Genomic DNA, 16,290 nt, shown 5'->3' with positions numbered 1-16,290 from the left:
TCCAGATTCTCTGCCTTATCTGTAGCTCTCCACCAAGTCAAACATATAGGGCATGATTTTGCAGAGTCACATTTAGCCCCTAACAAAGAGTAAGTTAGTCCCACACACAAAAAAAATTTTTTTTTTAATTTCTCCTAGATTTTCTAGAACATTCTGGAAAGAAAACTACAGGCCCAAAGCAGGCCCAATTTTTTTTTTAATTTCTCCTAGATTTTCTAGAACATTCTGGAAAGAAAACTATAGGCCCAAAGCAGACCTTAGACTAGGGAGACTTGCCTGCCCTTCTTAACAGAACTACCAAAGAGTCTCCCAATTTTTTTCTCCCAAACTCTCTCTTCGAAGGGAGCAGTCCCACATTCCAGGGTAACTCTTTCAATTTGATAGTTCTGGAATGCAGGAGGCACTTTCTAGATTACAGGATGCACAGCTAGGAAATAAGAATGCTTTCTTAGGACTCCCTTCAAGCTCTATAATATCTAATGTTTATGATGTTCAAAAAAGTAGTCATGAATTTTTTCTGCCTTATAGAGTGATTTAGGAAAGCTCTGCTTCTTCCCCTCTTTAACAGTTTCTGTAACTGAAGCAAGGTCCTCTGCTTTGGGTCTTAAATTCTCTCAGTAAATACAAGGTTATCATTTTACTTATACACCTCTTCTTTGATAAGAATCCTATGTCTCTTCCTCTTATCATACTTAGATTTATTTTTTTTTTTAGCCAACATAAATTCTGTAGGCTCCTTTTGGGGATGAGGTAGTAGGACCTAATATGTCACATTCACAAAGGAAGAGATTAATACCACAAGCAAATTGTCTGCCACACTTTAGTAAGACACAGAACTTTGCAGAAAGACTTTCTTTCCTGCGAAGAAAAGGAAGACACAGGAAGTCCCTGGTTTTGATCAAAATGATCCAGAGTCATCTCAGGTCATCTCATACTTAGGAGTCATGGCCTGATTTCTTTTCCTACCCTGAAGAAAGAGGGAAGGAGGTGAAGAATACAATCTGGGATTCTGAGGGCAAAGGTTCCTCCCCTCAACACCATCAGAAACATGATCTATGTAGCTGTCCTATTAGCAAAGAGAAAACAAAGCTTTACCATGGTCTCCAACAAAGATGACATTGACACAGCGATGCAGCTTCAGTTGCTTCAGTCCATCCATTAATTGCCCCACTGTTTTGTCAATTTCCCTCAGAGGATTTGTCATCTGGAAAAAGGAACAAATTAGTCCCTGCAAGCTGATTTTTTTCCTTTCAGTTTCTCATAGGTCTTCTACCCCTAGAACATTCTGGAAAGAAAACTTCAGGCCCAGAGGCAGAGCTTTGTCTAGGGAGATTTGCCCACCACTCTTAATGGAAGTCTGTTCTGAGCACTTTAATTTGTATTATTTCAGGAATATAAAAGCCTCTCCTCATCCAATTCCTTTCAGAAATCTGTGATATAAAAACATCAGAAACATTAAGGGCAATTTTTTTTTTCTTTCTTTCTTTTTTAGAGATAAAATGACCTTTCTAAAATGTAACAATGCTATTCAAATTTCAAATCCAAGAACTTCGAGAGTGAGCAGAAAGTCAGACGGATAGTTTAAGCCTCTTGTTCGCTAAGTGAAATCACATCAGGTTTTGAACCATGGTGAGAAGATGGAGGCTAAGTGAATCAAGAGCAGTTCTGACGTAAAATGATACCCTTCCACTGGATGCTAAATGAGAACATCATTAATACAATGGAATCCGTCTAATGTTTCAAAGAACTTAACTGTCAATGTCTGAGAACAATAGATTCTTGATAGAAGAACCTCTTCAAAGAAACAAGCTACTGCTTCTCAGTTTAGTCCCCTTCAAGCTGATTTTGAGTTAAAAAAAAAAAAAAAAAGAATCTACAAGTCCTACCTTCACAAGAAGTGAAACACTGAGCTTGTTCTAGATTTCTTATTCAGCCTAAGGAAACACAAAAGCTCAGTTCTCTGAAGAACATTTCCAAAGCCTAAGAAACATACTCCATCTCTCACGTTCTTGCTTCCAGTGGAATCCTCTAACAACATGAATGCTCCCACACACTAGAGCCTTCCTCTCTCACTGTCATCTCTATGCAACGGAAAGTTTTCCAAGAAATGTCTCATCAGGCAAACACTTGACAGTACTGCGGATTAATTTTACGACTTCGCTGCAACCACACACATACATCCAAGATGACTGGTGAGAACAAAAGGATCTGCATATCATTTTTTTATTGCAGACATATAATATTATCTTCCAAAGGCATCTTCTCAGATGACTCAAAACCTTTTCTCATATCATGTCCTCAGTAAAATCAGGTGTAAACTTGTTTTTCTCCATGACAGGAGTTAGTATTTCAAACTCTGTCCCAAGGAGTAAGTCACAAGTGGAAGTCTCAGAATGATATGTGCAAGCATCACCTGAAGGGCTAACACATTGGGATTAGCAGTGGGATTAAATGGTATTTGCTTCTGAGTAAAGCATGCTCTCCTCTAAGATGTATTCTTTGACAAAAAAAAAAAAAAAAAACAGAAACAAAAACAAAAACAAAAACAAATTAACAATATACATCAATCCTTAGCAATGACTTATTTATGTCAGACCACTCAGGTGAAATCCAGGACCTCCTTCTCAGTGATTAGTTCACTCATAAGCAAGATAATGTCCCAAAGGTATCTGAAGGTTTCAAGAGAAGTGACAAGCTACAACCTGTTCTGAATGTAACAAAAAGAGAAGACACCACTCGTGTCACTATGAGAAAATACGCACAACTCCAACTACCGATTGTTTCCTCTTTCTGTCTCAGCTATTCCTTTGTCTATAACCTAAAACCTTTCCTAAACTCTGAAGGTACAGGCCAGTAATCTAAGCCAATTTTCTATTGAGTCCTACTTTATATTATCCTTGAGGAATCTCCTCGCTGCTTTGCTGGATTGTTCTCAAGAACCAAGGTGACAAACCATTGTAACAGATTCCATGAGTAAGGGCAAGCAAATCCACCAGCCTTCCTAACATTCACTCAAGCCTGAATATTAAAACTAGTTTTAGGGCAACTAACTCTAAAGAAAGTGGAAGGTTCATTTTTCCTGTCTTGCTGAAAGTTCAGGTGGTCTTCACATTAATGTCAACCTCTGAAGTACCAGATCCTTCTGGACTCAAAGCCAAGGATGACACAACCAGAGTTTTTCTGAAACTAATTCAGCTGATTTCAAACCAAGGCACTGGAGGAAACCTTCAACTGAGACCTGCCCGCCACAAAGCTTTGGAACAATAGATAAACTTACTTTGTCCTGACGAGTTTCCGCAGCATAATGATCCATCCTATGTAATTTTCTTCTTCTTTTCTTTGGAGGAGCAACTGGTCTTTCCTGTCTCCTCTTAGGGGTAACCTTCCTCTTAGGTCTCTTAGCCGGAGTAAGAGGTGAGCCATAACTACTCTCCTGTACTGGCGGATAGAGATGTCTGGACTCAGAAGTCGTCTGGCCCTCTGGGTCAGATAATAAAGCTCACACTTTGCCAGCGGGGCTCAGCAGAGCCTTAGTTAGAAAAACTAAGGCTCCTTACACGAGAAAAAGTTGGTATAAGGGATGATTCAAGGAACTCTATAGAGAGAAGCCTCCTAAATCCATCTTGATGCTGCCGTCACAGCTTCTTCACTGAGAGCAAGAATAGAGTTTAAGAGAATCTAGTCATGTGGTTTTCTCTTGGGCTGAGGAGCCTACTCGTGGTCACATCTGAAGGTGACATGCAGTTCTGCATTCCATAACTCCTGCATTAGGGAGAGACTGGTCTTTAGTTATGAAAAGCTCTCCATTTTTAAAGTACTAGAAGAAAACCAAATAGGACACTAGCCATTTGGTCATTTCAAAGTGACAATGGGATTCATGTAGGTGGCTCCAATTCAGAATCTGACAGATATTTGTTCACACCACCACTATATATATATATCATAGCAAGTGTCACCTTCATTGGTGAGGATTGGGGAAAAAGATGTAAGCCAAGGATGGAGTGAAACATAAATAATAAACAATCCTCCTTGGCCGTGAATGTGTCCTTACACAAATCAGGACTTTCAGTAGGAGAGAGAACTTTTCACTGATAATTTAGGTTTTCAGTACAGAGGAACTCTAAGCCAAGAGATAACCATAAACAAAACTGTCTTTTAAAAAATTATATTGTAGGACACCTGGGTGGCTCAGTGGTTGGGCATCTCCCTTTGGCTCAGGTCGTGATCCCGGGGTCCTGGGATCAAGTCCCTCACTGGGCTCCCCACAGGGAACCTGCTTCTTCCTCTGCCTATGTCTCTGCCTCTCTCTGCATGTCTCTCATGAATAAATAAAATCTTTAAAGTAAATAAATAAAAATTAAAAATTTATCTTGTAAAATTAGGTTAAGTGCAAAAAGTCATCAATATCACTTCATCTTGGTATACATATGAAGAAAGAGTCTACTTGCTAATACTCTTCCTCAGAAACCCCCTGCTTGGGGGTAATGAGTGGTGGACTATGCATCCTGTTTTGAAAATCTACAGAGTGGCAAAGGCTGACACAGAAGTCGAATAAGGAAGATAACCTTTTGGGACTTCCCAACACCAGAGAACAACAGGCGCCTGATTTGCTGATGGTGCAAAGGTGAATTAAAGCAGCAAGCCCTGATATCTCCCTAGCTGAGTCTCTCTCGGCGAGACTGCTCCAAGAATCATTCAGATGCAGGAAGGGGCGGGAGGAGGAACAGTGTTAGTGTATCCAAGAGGAGGCCATCTGCCATGCCATGTCACCGTTTCCAGAGCAAGCGACTACAAAGGCACTTCCATTTCTACCTCATCCTCTCTCTCCGGCAGAGCGATGGAAAGACACAGCCCCCAAGGACTTTGGTTTTGGTTTTTAAATGCATCTAGTTTCAGGCAGTTCTCATGAGAAGAGAAGTAAGAGAAAAAGAGGGTTTCCCAGGTCATGGTCACTGAACACATTTCAGCTAGCACTCGTCTGCCCATCAGACACTCGGCCATTTGCAAGAGACCTCAACATTCAGAAGACTCCACAAGCGAGCCCTTCTGGTTGCAGTGGGTTAGAGGAGCAGCAGGAGAAACAGAATTTAGTCAACATGAGTTCTCATCCAGGGATTACAACGCATGTAGTTCCTTCTTTGAATGTTAGAGGTAGACGAAAGCTAAGTTTTCACGGACCAGCCATACTTTAGTCTGACTTTAGAAGATTTAGCCTGAGGTTATTAGGAGGATGGGAGGTAGAGGGGCAAATTTCCCTGCTTTTCAGAAGGATACTTTGCCATCTGAAGATAGTAACTAGCCAGCCAAAGCTCTGCCTCTAGGCCTGGAACAGCAGCCCAACGAGGAGTCACAGAGTAAGCATAGAAGGTCAAAGAGAAAAAGATTGTGCCAATAATCAAAAGCAAGCATGTTTCTGAACATTCACCATTACACTATGAAACCAGGAGCAATACACCATTTCTTGAAGCTTTTAGCCCAATGTTTGGTCATCTCATTTAATAGCCTTTGAGAATTATCCTGAAAAAAGTATACTCAGATATTAAGCAAATAAGGCACAGATTTCAACTGTGTTGTAGCACATAACATTCTGCTGGACTAAATTTTTTCAATTAAACTTCAAATGCAAGGTATTTTCTCATTAGATGTAAATGATGACATGTTACTGATTTTATAAATAATATTTCAGCTTGTAAAGTCTTTATACACATACCACATGTATATAATTGATATAAACCAATTAGTCTACTACAGAAGAGAGGTTTTGCTGGCTTGTTTTGGTTTCATGTTTTTAAAGTATAAACAGTTTTGCTTTTTGTTCAGAAAAACTAAAATACCTAGAACCAAACGAAAAACAGTTGAAATTTGAAAATGTTCCTTGCCTTACCAGAAGAAAGTGGTCAGGCTGTCAGGTTATCATAACTGAACACACATTCCAAGATATCTAATTAAGAGTGTTTACCAGGGGATCCCTGGGTGGCTCAGCGGTTTAGCGCCTGCCTTTGGCCCGGGGTGTGATCCTGGAGTCCCGGGATCAAGTCCCACGTCAGGCTCCCAGCATGGAGCCTGCTTCTCCCTCCTCCTGTGTCTCTGCCTCTCTCTCTCTATGTCTATCATAAATAAATAAATAAATAAATCTTAAAAAAAAAAGTGTTTACCAGTGGATACATGAAAATATCCCAGTTTATGAGAAATATTAATACTAGAAAGAACATAGCATGAATACTTCCAAGTCTTAATTCAAAAAATTTTAGAGGACAAAAATCTCTGTATATTTCTGAGCAACTCTGGGCACAGCACCATCATTACAACAAATTAAAGCATCCTATATTATGTTCCATTTATCACTGCTCAGACATTTTAGAAAACTTTCAATTTATTTCTTGATTAAAACACACACACATACGCTTTCAAGTATGTAATTACAACTGAAATACACTTACTAGAAATCCAGAGATGCTCGTGGATAAAGAATGCTTATTGCTGAGCTGTATAAATCTTAAAGAACTAAGGATCACCAGAGTTCCATCTCATTTATATGCTAAAAAGCCAATTTTTAACATAAAGAAAAATCTTCTGTCTGAATTGAACATAGTTATTTACCTAATCACTCTGCTTATCTCCTGGAGGTTTAAAGGGTTCCATGGGAAGAACCCTGGTCCAGGAGCTCTGAGATTCTGCTTTTAAGTCCACTTACCCGCCAGGTGACTTGAGAAGCCCACACCCCCTTAAGCATCAGCCTCCTGCTTTTAAAAGAATGGCTATACCAACCTCTGGCTCTCCTATACCATAGGGTCTTTTAGGGGATATTATTATCCAAGCAAAGTTCAACTTTTAAGTAAGGCACATGGAACTGCTTAGGATTTTTTTTTTAACATTTTAATAAAATGTGGTTCCTTTTGTTCACTTTAGATTAATCTCAAAGAAAGTCATCCTAAAGATAAAACAGCCATGCTTGCTCTGGCAAGAGTAAGATTTGTGTTTCATGCAGATGTTTATCTCATTTTATCATTTGTGTTTCATAATCATGCGACACTCGTTAAACATCAAAGGGATAGGAAAAAAGAGCATCAGACTTATATAACTTCAATGATTTAAGGCAAACTAACAATGGTTTCACACAGCCATTAGTTTCCAGTGTTTAAAAAAAAAAAATCACCGCAGAATTGATGTTAAAACATTCAAAAATAGTTAGGTATTTTTGGTACATTTTGTATTTACAGCCTTTGGTTAGATATGCTGCATCTTGCTCAAAAATATTTAAACCAAGACACATTTCTCTGTATCTCCTACTCAATCTTATGCTAAACACCGTGAACTTAATCATCACCAACAGTGCTGTCATAGGCTATTAGAGATTGGGAACCAGTTCCCATCAGCAGAGTTTTTGAAACGATTTCTCATCCCAAATCAAGTTTCAGTGTGTTGATGTAGACCTCATCACACTAGTTAGAATGAGAGGTAGAAATCATTTTAGATTGGCAAATTCAATCGGTTTTAAAATGATCTATGCTCCAACACTGGGAAGATTTCCATCTCCAGATGAATGAGGGACATGATAAAACACAACTGTCTTTTTCCCACTTCTGAATTTGACATTATACTAGATATCGTCTAACAGATTGTTTTCAACTAAGATTCCTGCTGTTTGATAGCAATACATTGCTCTGCTAAATAGAATCATTCAGTAGTACATTTTCTCTTAATTAAGAATTAATTTCAAAAAAAAAAAAAAAAGAATTAATTTCATTTTGGAGAGTGATGGATATGTTCACAATCTTGAGTGTGGTAATGGTTTCACAGGTATGTACCTATGTCAAAATTTATCAAATAAAAAAAATGTCCAGTACTACATAACATATGCCAGGTTGATTGATTGTACCTGCTAAGGCTATTAGAGCCACTAAGCTGACCTACGGTCTCTGAACTGCATAATCATTTTAAGGGAGCTGAAATTCAGTTGGAGCGTTTTGTATTGCCCGTTTCATCTCCAGATGCCTTTCTACTTCCTGATCCTGATGCTAATCCTTCCTGATCCTGCACGTTTTGACTGATGCCTTCAGGGGTACCATATACTCCTCTTATGAACACCAAGTTTAGGATATGTTTGAGTAGAAAATCAATCTGAAATGAAATTCCTGTAAGAGAAACTGGTATGTTTAAGGTTTTTTTTTTTTAATATTTTTAGTTTTGTAGTTCTTTGACTAGGTATAAACCTTGCAGATAGACATACCCAAGAGACTTTGTACAAATCCTGAAATAAAGTCAACAGCCCAGGGGCACAGGCTCTCCTCAGGCAGATGATAAGCTACTAACCTCAGGGCCAAAGGGGCCATATTTGTGTCCAGAGAAATCGGGTTGTTCGGAATAGAAGGCATAGACTGAAGGCCTACGGGAAAATTGGAAGATTCAGAATCTCCACCAAACCACATACAACAAAGAATATTAAGCATCCCTACATGTCAAAAAAAAAATCCTCCCAAATTGAGTTAATTAATCTCCCAACCACTGTTAGTCTTAACATGGAAAATATCTCTTTCTCATTTCTCTTTGAGGGGGGTGGTGCTTAAGATTCTATTTTTTCCACATCCACCAGCCCCTATACCACCCGCACAGTGGTAACTGCCTGGAACCACCTTCAGGGATCAAATGTCACAAAGGATTATCTGAACACATACCCAGGTCTTTGAGCCTCAAGATAATATTGCCCAGTGAAAAGTCACATGAACCATGCACTCTGCAGCCTGAAAGTGGGTCCTAATGCTTCCCCAGTTCTTGGGATGCTGCTGGTTCATTTATCAAAGTCAGAAACTCCCTCAAGCTCAGCTGCAGTGGCCAGGATGAACAGCTAAGCTCATTTAACCCCTCTCATGAAATGGTCCCCAATACCCTATGTCAGTCATGCTTAAGGCTGAGAACCACAAAACTTAGTAATCCCAAACCTTGACTATGCCCAACTGGTCTTTACCCAGTTCTATCCCAGGATGGAAAGGTCCTGAAGAAAAGAGAGAGAAAGTCAAGGGGATGGAAACAAATACCTTTCATCATCTGGCAGGGTGAGCCATTGCAGGATGGTTAATATTCTCCTCTCATGAGGGATGACCCTGTGAGGCAATAACAAGCAGGGCATGATGTTAAGTTGCATCATCAAACTCCAGCCCAATGAGTGCTTGTTCTGGTACCCAGGCCAAGGGCTCTCTATGTACCACCATGTGTTTTCACTTCGTTGTCATAAAAGGCCCACTTTAGAATTAGTGTTTAAACTTCCACTCCATTTGCAACATATTGTATTGCTCAACCTCTGCCATAGAAGATGAGGCTGGAAACTCTGATTCACAGTAAAATGAGGAACCTGCCCTGTTGATCACAGCCTCTGCTACAGGCAGAAAGGACCCTGGGTTCAGAAACATTGCCATTTAGCAAGTAAAGCCATTAGCTGTGGCCACAGAGGGACCAGGACTTGTATCCCCCAACCGCATCTTGCTGGTGGTGTGACCTCTTCTGACCTTTATGCCATTTTGACCTCTCTGGGCCTCAGCTTAAGTATCCATAAAAGAAAGATTATAGCAAAACACGTCGCACACAGCCTGGTTATTAGGATAAAATGAGACAAGGCAGAGGCACCTGGGTGGCTTAGTCGGTTAAGCGTCTGCCTGCAGTTCAGGTCATGGTCCCAGGGTCCTGGGATCAAGTCCTACCTCAAAAGGGAGTCTACTACTCCCTCTCCCTCTGCTCCTCCTCCCTTTCACTTGCTTTCTCTCAAATAAGTAAATAAAGTCTTTTTTTTAAAAAAAATGAGAGTAGGGCAGCCTGAGTGGCTCAGCAGTTTAGCACGGCCTTCAGCCCCGGGAGAGATCCTGGAGACCCAGGGATCAAGTCCCACATCGGGTTCCCAGCATGGAGCCTGCCTCTCCCTCTGCCTATGTTTCTGCCTCTCTCTCCTTGTGTGTTCTCATGAATAAATAAATAAAATCTTTAAAAAAAAAATGAGACAAGACAAGCAAAGGGCACATACAGTACCTAGAACATAGTATGTTCCCAAAATCCTTTATTTTTATTAATGATCATAATGAGCTATCATTCTATCTCTAACGACCTATAGACTTTAGAAACATTATTTAATCTGAAACTTTAGATTCTTCATCTATAAAATAAGGGGTTAGGAAAGGTAGTCTTGAAATTCTCTTCTAGCTCTATAAAAATCTATCAAGAATAGGCACATATAATTATGAGACTGACAAAAAGGGTATAATCTTCATCCACAATGACTTTTGTGTTTAAGTCTCATTCCTCTGTTGAAATATAATTACCCGAAATCTGGCACTCTCTTTAAGAGCTCTCAGCTAACATGATAGTACTGCATCCTGGGCTGAGTTTCATTAAGAGGCTCCCAAGCAGAGAAATGTTTTTATTTATGGGGAAATTCACTTATTCTTTCCTAACAAGGAGTACAACATGCTTTTCTGCTCCCCCATCCAAGATTGGGCATTAGAGCTTGTTTATGATGAACTCAACCTAAGCCCAAGTTTAATTGTGGTTAGCAAAAATTATTGTGGCCAAGAGTGAAGCCTAGTATAAATTACATTCCCTGAGTGATAATGATGTGTGGATATAGGTTCATCAGTTGTAACACACATGCCACTCTGGTGGGGCACACTGGTAATGGGGAGGTTGTGCCTGTGGGGGGGGGGGCAAAGGGCATTTGGGAAGTCTCTGTATCCTCTGCTCCATTTGCTGTGAGCCTAAAACTGCTCTAAAAATAAATAAACTCTATTAAACTCTATTAAAAACTTACTATGGAGTGTTGGTGAGCCAAAGTTTTACTCTTGGTGGATGTGAACAAGAGCAAGCTAGGAAAAAGATACATCTTCAGAGCTGTGGGAGAAGCCGAGATTTGGCAGGAATTCCCATCAAGGACTCTTTCCCCATGCCCACCCCCACCCATCCCCATCAACTCTCAGAGATTGGAAATTGCTCATTCCTCTGACCCCCTCTCAGTCTAGAACTGTCCCACCAGCCCAGAAAATCATATTTACCATAAAATGAGTCCTAATTTAAACAAAGTCCAATGCTCTTAAATAAATGGGACCCTGTTTATTATATTCTATAATTGAATTAGAAATAGGATAGCATGGGCAGCCCCGGTGGCCCAGCGGTTTAGTGCTGCCTTCAGCCCTGGGTGTGATCCTGGAGACCTGGGATCGAGTCGCATGTCGGGCTCTCTGCATGGAGCCTGCTTCCCCCTCTGCCTGTGTCTCTGCCTCTCCCTCTCTCTCTCTGTGTGTCTGTCATGAATAAATAAATAAAATCTTAAAAAAAAAAAAAAAGAAATAGGCATAGCAAAGCCAAGCTAATCACGTCAGGTATTTAATTCATCGGTCTCAGAAATCCCCCTTTATCTGAACAAAATAATTACATGTTTCAAATTCTTTCCTAACTTAGAAAAAAGCAAATGCTGTAGCCTTTCCATCTTACCTGACTTCCCTACCTACCTACAAGCAGCTTTATTTTATATAATTGGTGTTAGGTCACAAAAGGGGACTCTGATGACTTACTTGATGCTAATGGAAAAATACAAGCCAATAGAATTTGTGTCCAGCTCAGAACACGCACCCTCTAACACCTCCGTTGGATGCGGTGCTTGACCAGTAGTGGGCAGGGAGTGAAAGCATCCGCTCTGAGGCCACAATGCCTTGGTTTGAATCCGGACTCCAACATGTGTTGGCGATGAGACTTTGCCAAGTAACTTAACCTTTCCATACCTCTATAAAATGAGGATAATAGTTCCTATGTCATAGGTTTGTTGTGAGGATTAAAAGAGATAATACATGTAAAACACTTAGAATAGTGCATGGCACATCGAGTTTAGAAAAATGTTAGCTTTTACTATTATGTACTAGATTCCAGGGTCCAGAGAGATGACACACTGATTCATGATATATTTGTTAAGTATATTACATTAAAGGCTTTTGTGTGAATGTAAACAAAGATAAAAAATACTTCTACTAAAAAAGACCATTATAGAGGAGTCACCATTCTCTGCTTAAAAAGATAAGCAGGTGATTATCATTTTCTGGGTAGGGGCTGAGTGTGTGTGTGTGTGTGTGTGTGTGTGTGTGTGTGTGTGTGTGTGAAAAGAGCCAGAGATGAGAACTGTAGATCCCTAAGTATCCATCCAAAGTGTGACTCTGGGCACAACACTTTACCTCTCTCAGCCATGGTATTCTAATCTTGCCAATGATGAGTCGGACAAAGTAGTCTCTACCTTTCCTAGGAGTTCTAGATTATCTTCACAAAATTGCCCCAGGAACCAAAACAACATGGCCCCTAGCCATTAGTGTTTAAAATACAGTGCAGAGAGGCATCTGGGGGGCTCAATCCGTTAAGTGTCTGCCTTCAGCTCAGGTCATGATCCCAGAGTCCATGTGGGGTTCCCTGCTCAACGGGGAGTCTGGTTCTTCCTTGTACCTGCTCCCACTTGTGTACTCTCTCTCTCTCTCAAATAAATAAATAAAATCTTTAAAAAAATACAGTGCCTAAATAAATGAATAAATAATACAGTGCAGAGACTGCATAAACACAAATGGCAAAGGAAGACTGCTGCTGTCTTCACCGTCACTGTTAGATAGAGCACTTATCATGAAACATCAAATATGGTCAGAAAAAGAAAAAAGAAGGAGGAATGGAAAATGAGGGACTAGATGAAGTGTTTAGTGCTAAAGGGGAACAAATTACCTTAGGACACATATCGTCATTGTATGGTCAGTGTTGAAAGAGATGATATGAATTAGAAAACAAATACCATTTATCCATTATTCTCTATGTACTAAACACCCTACTTGGCACTTTAAATAAGTTAACCCATTCTACTTTCACAGCACCCTATGATAAAGATGCTATCATTGCCATTTAAAGATGAGGACATTAATTTGCTGAGAGATTAAATCACTTGTCCAGCATCAGCAATCGATTAAGTGGCAGAACTGGGATTAGAATCAATCTAAACACTCATACATAAGGGGAATTACTGCCTTTGAACATGAATTGACACACACACAAAATGTAATGGAGCATCAGCTGAGGATTACTCTGGAATAAAATACTATCACCTAAAAAGCAAGAATAACTCGAGGTTGCAGTACAGAACCACATTAAAAAGATGGCCTTCAAAGTCTAAGCCCGTGGTCTGAATCTGGTTTTAAATTTAAAAGTTTTCAGGATGTACCATGTGTAGATTCCCCTGACATATACTCCATTAAATAACTAAAAGTATGACCCTGGTTTGTTGTGTTTGTTTGCTTGTTTGTTCAGTTAAAAAAAGATTTTTTTAAAAAAAGAAAGCAAAAAACTAAATCCAAGTCACCCCCAGAATAGAGATAAAAGAACAATAGCCCGAGAAGCCAAAGCAAAACTAAGGACATCTTTAGAGCACACAAAAGCCACCTTCTTATAAGTAGCTAGAAATGGGTGGAGAACATTGCCATTCAAAATCAGAACACTGGGCCTTTTCAATGAAGCTTTGCAGCAGTTTCGGGGGGTAAGGGTAGGGACTAAGTACTAATTATGTTGTTGGCTCGTCTCCATTCTGCCAAGCAAATATGTTGTGGAGCAGAAGAAATCCTTTCTGTAAGCATCTATGACAGTCAAGGGCTACAGAAATGTAACGCATCGGATTAAATTGGTAGATCAACATGTCATTTACGTGTCATTTCTAACACCCCCACACTCATTTCTCAACTCAGAAAACCTCTTTACAAAAGAAATAGGTGGGAAAAGAGACTTTTAAAGAGTCACTGTCTTACCTTCAAATCACCAAACTCAGTTTCAACTTAGTCCTTCAAATCTGAAAAAGCTACTTTTATTCCTGAATTTGGAGAATATAGACAGTCCCATTCTGGATTAATTTGAACCTGTGACTGCTCTCAGCACACTATTATTATAGAATAGTCAGATTTTTGTTAAGGCATAAGAGGCAAATATGGAAACAGCTTTAGGTGGTTAAAAAAAAAAAAAAAAGATGGAAAGAACATCTCAGTGGGAACAAAATCCCCATGAAAGTTGAAACAGATTCCTTTTCTTACTAAGGAGCCTTAAAAATAATCAACATGTTGACACTTTTATTAGGTAAGTTACATCTTAAGACTATTTTATGAACATTAACTACTAACCCCCCACTAGCTCTCTGGGGAAGAGAAGTGGTTCCATTTTTCTTATTAGGGAAATCCTAGAGTTCGGTGGAAAACGGAGTAGAAACAGAGGTTTCCCCTTGTCTCCTGGCTGGAATTTCCAATCTCTAGACCACTATACATCAACTGTGTGAGACCACACTAGACTTTCAATGTTGCAAACCAAAATAAATATAACATTTTATGATATATTTATAGAAAACAATAATGCAAACCACAGTAATAAATAGTTTAAGAGAAATATACACACTCCCTAGATGGTAAGTTATCAAAACCTATAGACAGGGACAGAAAAATCTTGAGAATGACAAGAAGAAAAAAAAAATCTTTACATTCTATTAAAAAAAAGATGGGGGAAATAGACGGAAGACTTCTAAAATATACTGGGAAGATTATTTTCAATCAGAAAATATTCAAAAGCTCAAGCTCTTTTACATTTAACTGAAGTAAAATCAAACTGAATTCATGTTTCTTAAGCCGAATCATAACTGTAATTGCACAAACATTGACAAAATAAAGATAACTTACACCGACCAGAAGAATGTCCCAGCTTTCACCCCTTGCTTGGTGGCTGTAATCCATAGCTAATGAGGAAAATATAAGAGGCTTATAACATGTTCTGAGTTTCAGTCAAAGAAGAAAAAGTTGTTTTAAGTACATTAGATCAGATATCTTCTACTTTACCCACACCCCACCATAAATTTCACATTATTTGCAATCATTCTCTTTTCACATCTGGAAGTCAGAATCATTATTTCCATAAATGTCATTCAATACATTCTCTGTAAAAGCCTTCAAAAGCTCTGCAATGATTCTAGTGGCATTTTTAACTCTTATTTCATCTCAAAAGTTTCTTCTGTACCTGTCTTTTCTGATCATTGTTTTGAACATTTCACTTACATGATGGAATTCTGCTCATCAAAGGACCCAGGAGTGGACCATATGTTTCCTGTATTATTGAAAGCCTGCAGAGGAGAACCCCAATTTGGCACACAGATGCCAGAATCTTGGAACCTAACTTTGTCTTGTTTTGTTTTAAACGAGGTGAATGAAAAGAGCAAAAAAAGCTTTTTCTTTCTTTCTTTTTTTTTATTCTGGACTTTCCCATGTATCATTTATTTAGGCTTTCAATAAATGGAATTTTAGGAATAACTTCCTGGGGTAAGTTAGGTGAACCAAGCATTTCATTGAGGTTTTTAAAATATTCTTTCCAGTGCATGCTGTTGGGAGGCAGAAGACACAGTGGTTAAGAACCTGAGCTCTCCAACCAGATAGCTGGATTTTAAGCCTTGCCTCTGTCACTAACTGTGAAGTCCTGTAGTCAATTACACAAGCTCTCTGGGCTTCAGTTTCCTTTAAAATGTAGATAAATATTACCTACCACATGGGATTATTCTAAGCTTTAATGAGTTAATACATTTAAAGTCCTTAAAGCAGTGTCTTAGCATTTGGTGAACACTGGATCAATTTTTAATCTTAATTATTATGCAATGGAAACAAATATAATCCAGTTATTCTAGGAACATTAAAAACAGCTTAGGATGGCCAGTGTCCCATTGAACATAAGTCTGTAAGAAGAACCTCCCCCCACCCCTTCGGAGGCAAACAGGAAGAAAAGAAGCTCGTTTGTTTTAAAACCCAAGCAAAAATGCTCTAGGAATAGCAGCCAGCCCCTTTTCTGGTTTCATTGTATCCAGACTTTCAGAGTCTCTTGGACTCCAGTGAAAATCTGTGTTTTTTGAGGCAAGGGGAAATTCGGAGGTGCGGGGCCTCCACGAGTTTGGCCATGTTTTCAGAAGGGTCTGGACACCTGGCCTGGGGAATTCTGCAGATTTCCAAGCCTCTGCGGAGGGACTGATGATCCCCAGCCTCGCAAAAGCACAGCTGCTGAAGCTGGCAAGTAAGGATGGGCAGGAGAGGACCGAGGGCCCTCTCAGATTGGAGGAGGTGAGAGCTGCCCTCCTCCCAGGGGAATGCGGTCATAGAGGGAAGGAGCGCAGATTGCTCTGAGCGCCCTTCCGGAGTCTGGTTAGGTGTATCCTTCTGTTTTAAAGACAAACTCTGGGCTGCGGTGGGACTCCCCAGGCCAACCAGGATTCAAAATATG

The 16,290-nt window shown here is 39.6% G+C and overlaps 1 protein-coding gene across 13 annotated transcripts in view; it reads right to left on the bottom strand.

Moving 5' to 3' along the window:
* The window catches only part of ENPP2 (ectonucleotide pyrophosphatase/phosphodiesterase 2), a 111,100-nt gene that overhangs the window by 36,396 nt on the left and 58,414 nt on the right, over window positions 1–16,290 (bottom strand). For all 13 annotated transcript variants that reach the window (XM_072734017.1, XM_072734016.1, XM_072734012.1 and 10 more), the window contains exons 9-12: window positions 14,712–14,767; window positions 9,036–9,101; window positions 8,314–8,386; window positions 1,096–1,204 (exon numbers count right to left, since the gene is read on the bottom strand). In XM_072734017.1, coding sequence (XP_072590118.1) covers window positions 1,096–1,204; window positions 8,314–8,386; window positions 9,036–9,101; window positions 14,712–14,767 — 304 coding nt within the window. The remainder of the gene's footprint in view (window positions 1–1,095; window positions 1,205–8,313; window positions 8,387–9,035; window positions 9,102–14,711; window positions 14,768–16,290) is intronic.

The sequence above is a fragment of the Vulpes vulpes genome, chromosome 13 (assembly GCF_048418805.1).
Source record: "Vulpes vulpes isolate BD-2025 chromosome 13, VulVul3, whole genome shotgun sequence".
NCBI lineage: Eukaryota > Metazoa > Chordata > Mammalia > Carnivora > Canidae > Vulpes > Vulpes vulpes.
This window is presented reverse-complemented; position numbering and strand designations above follow the sequence as displayed.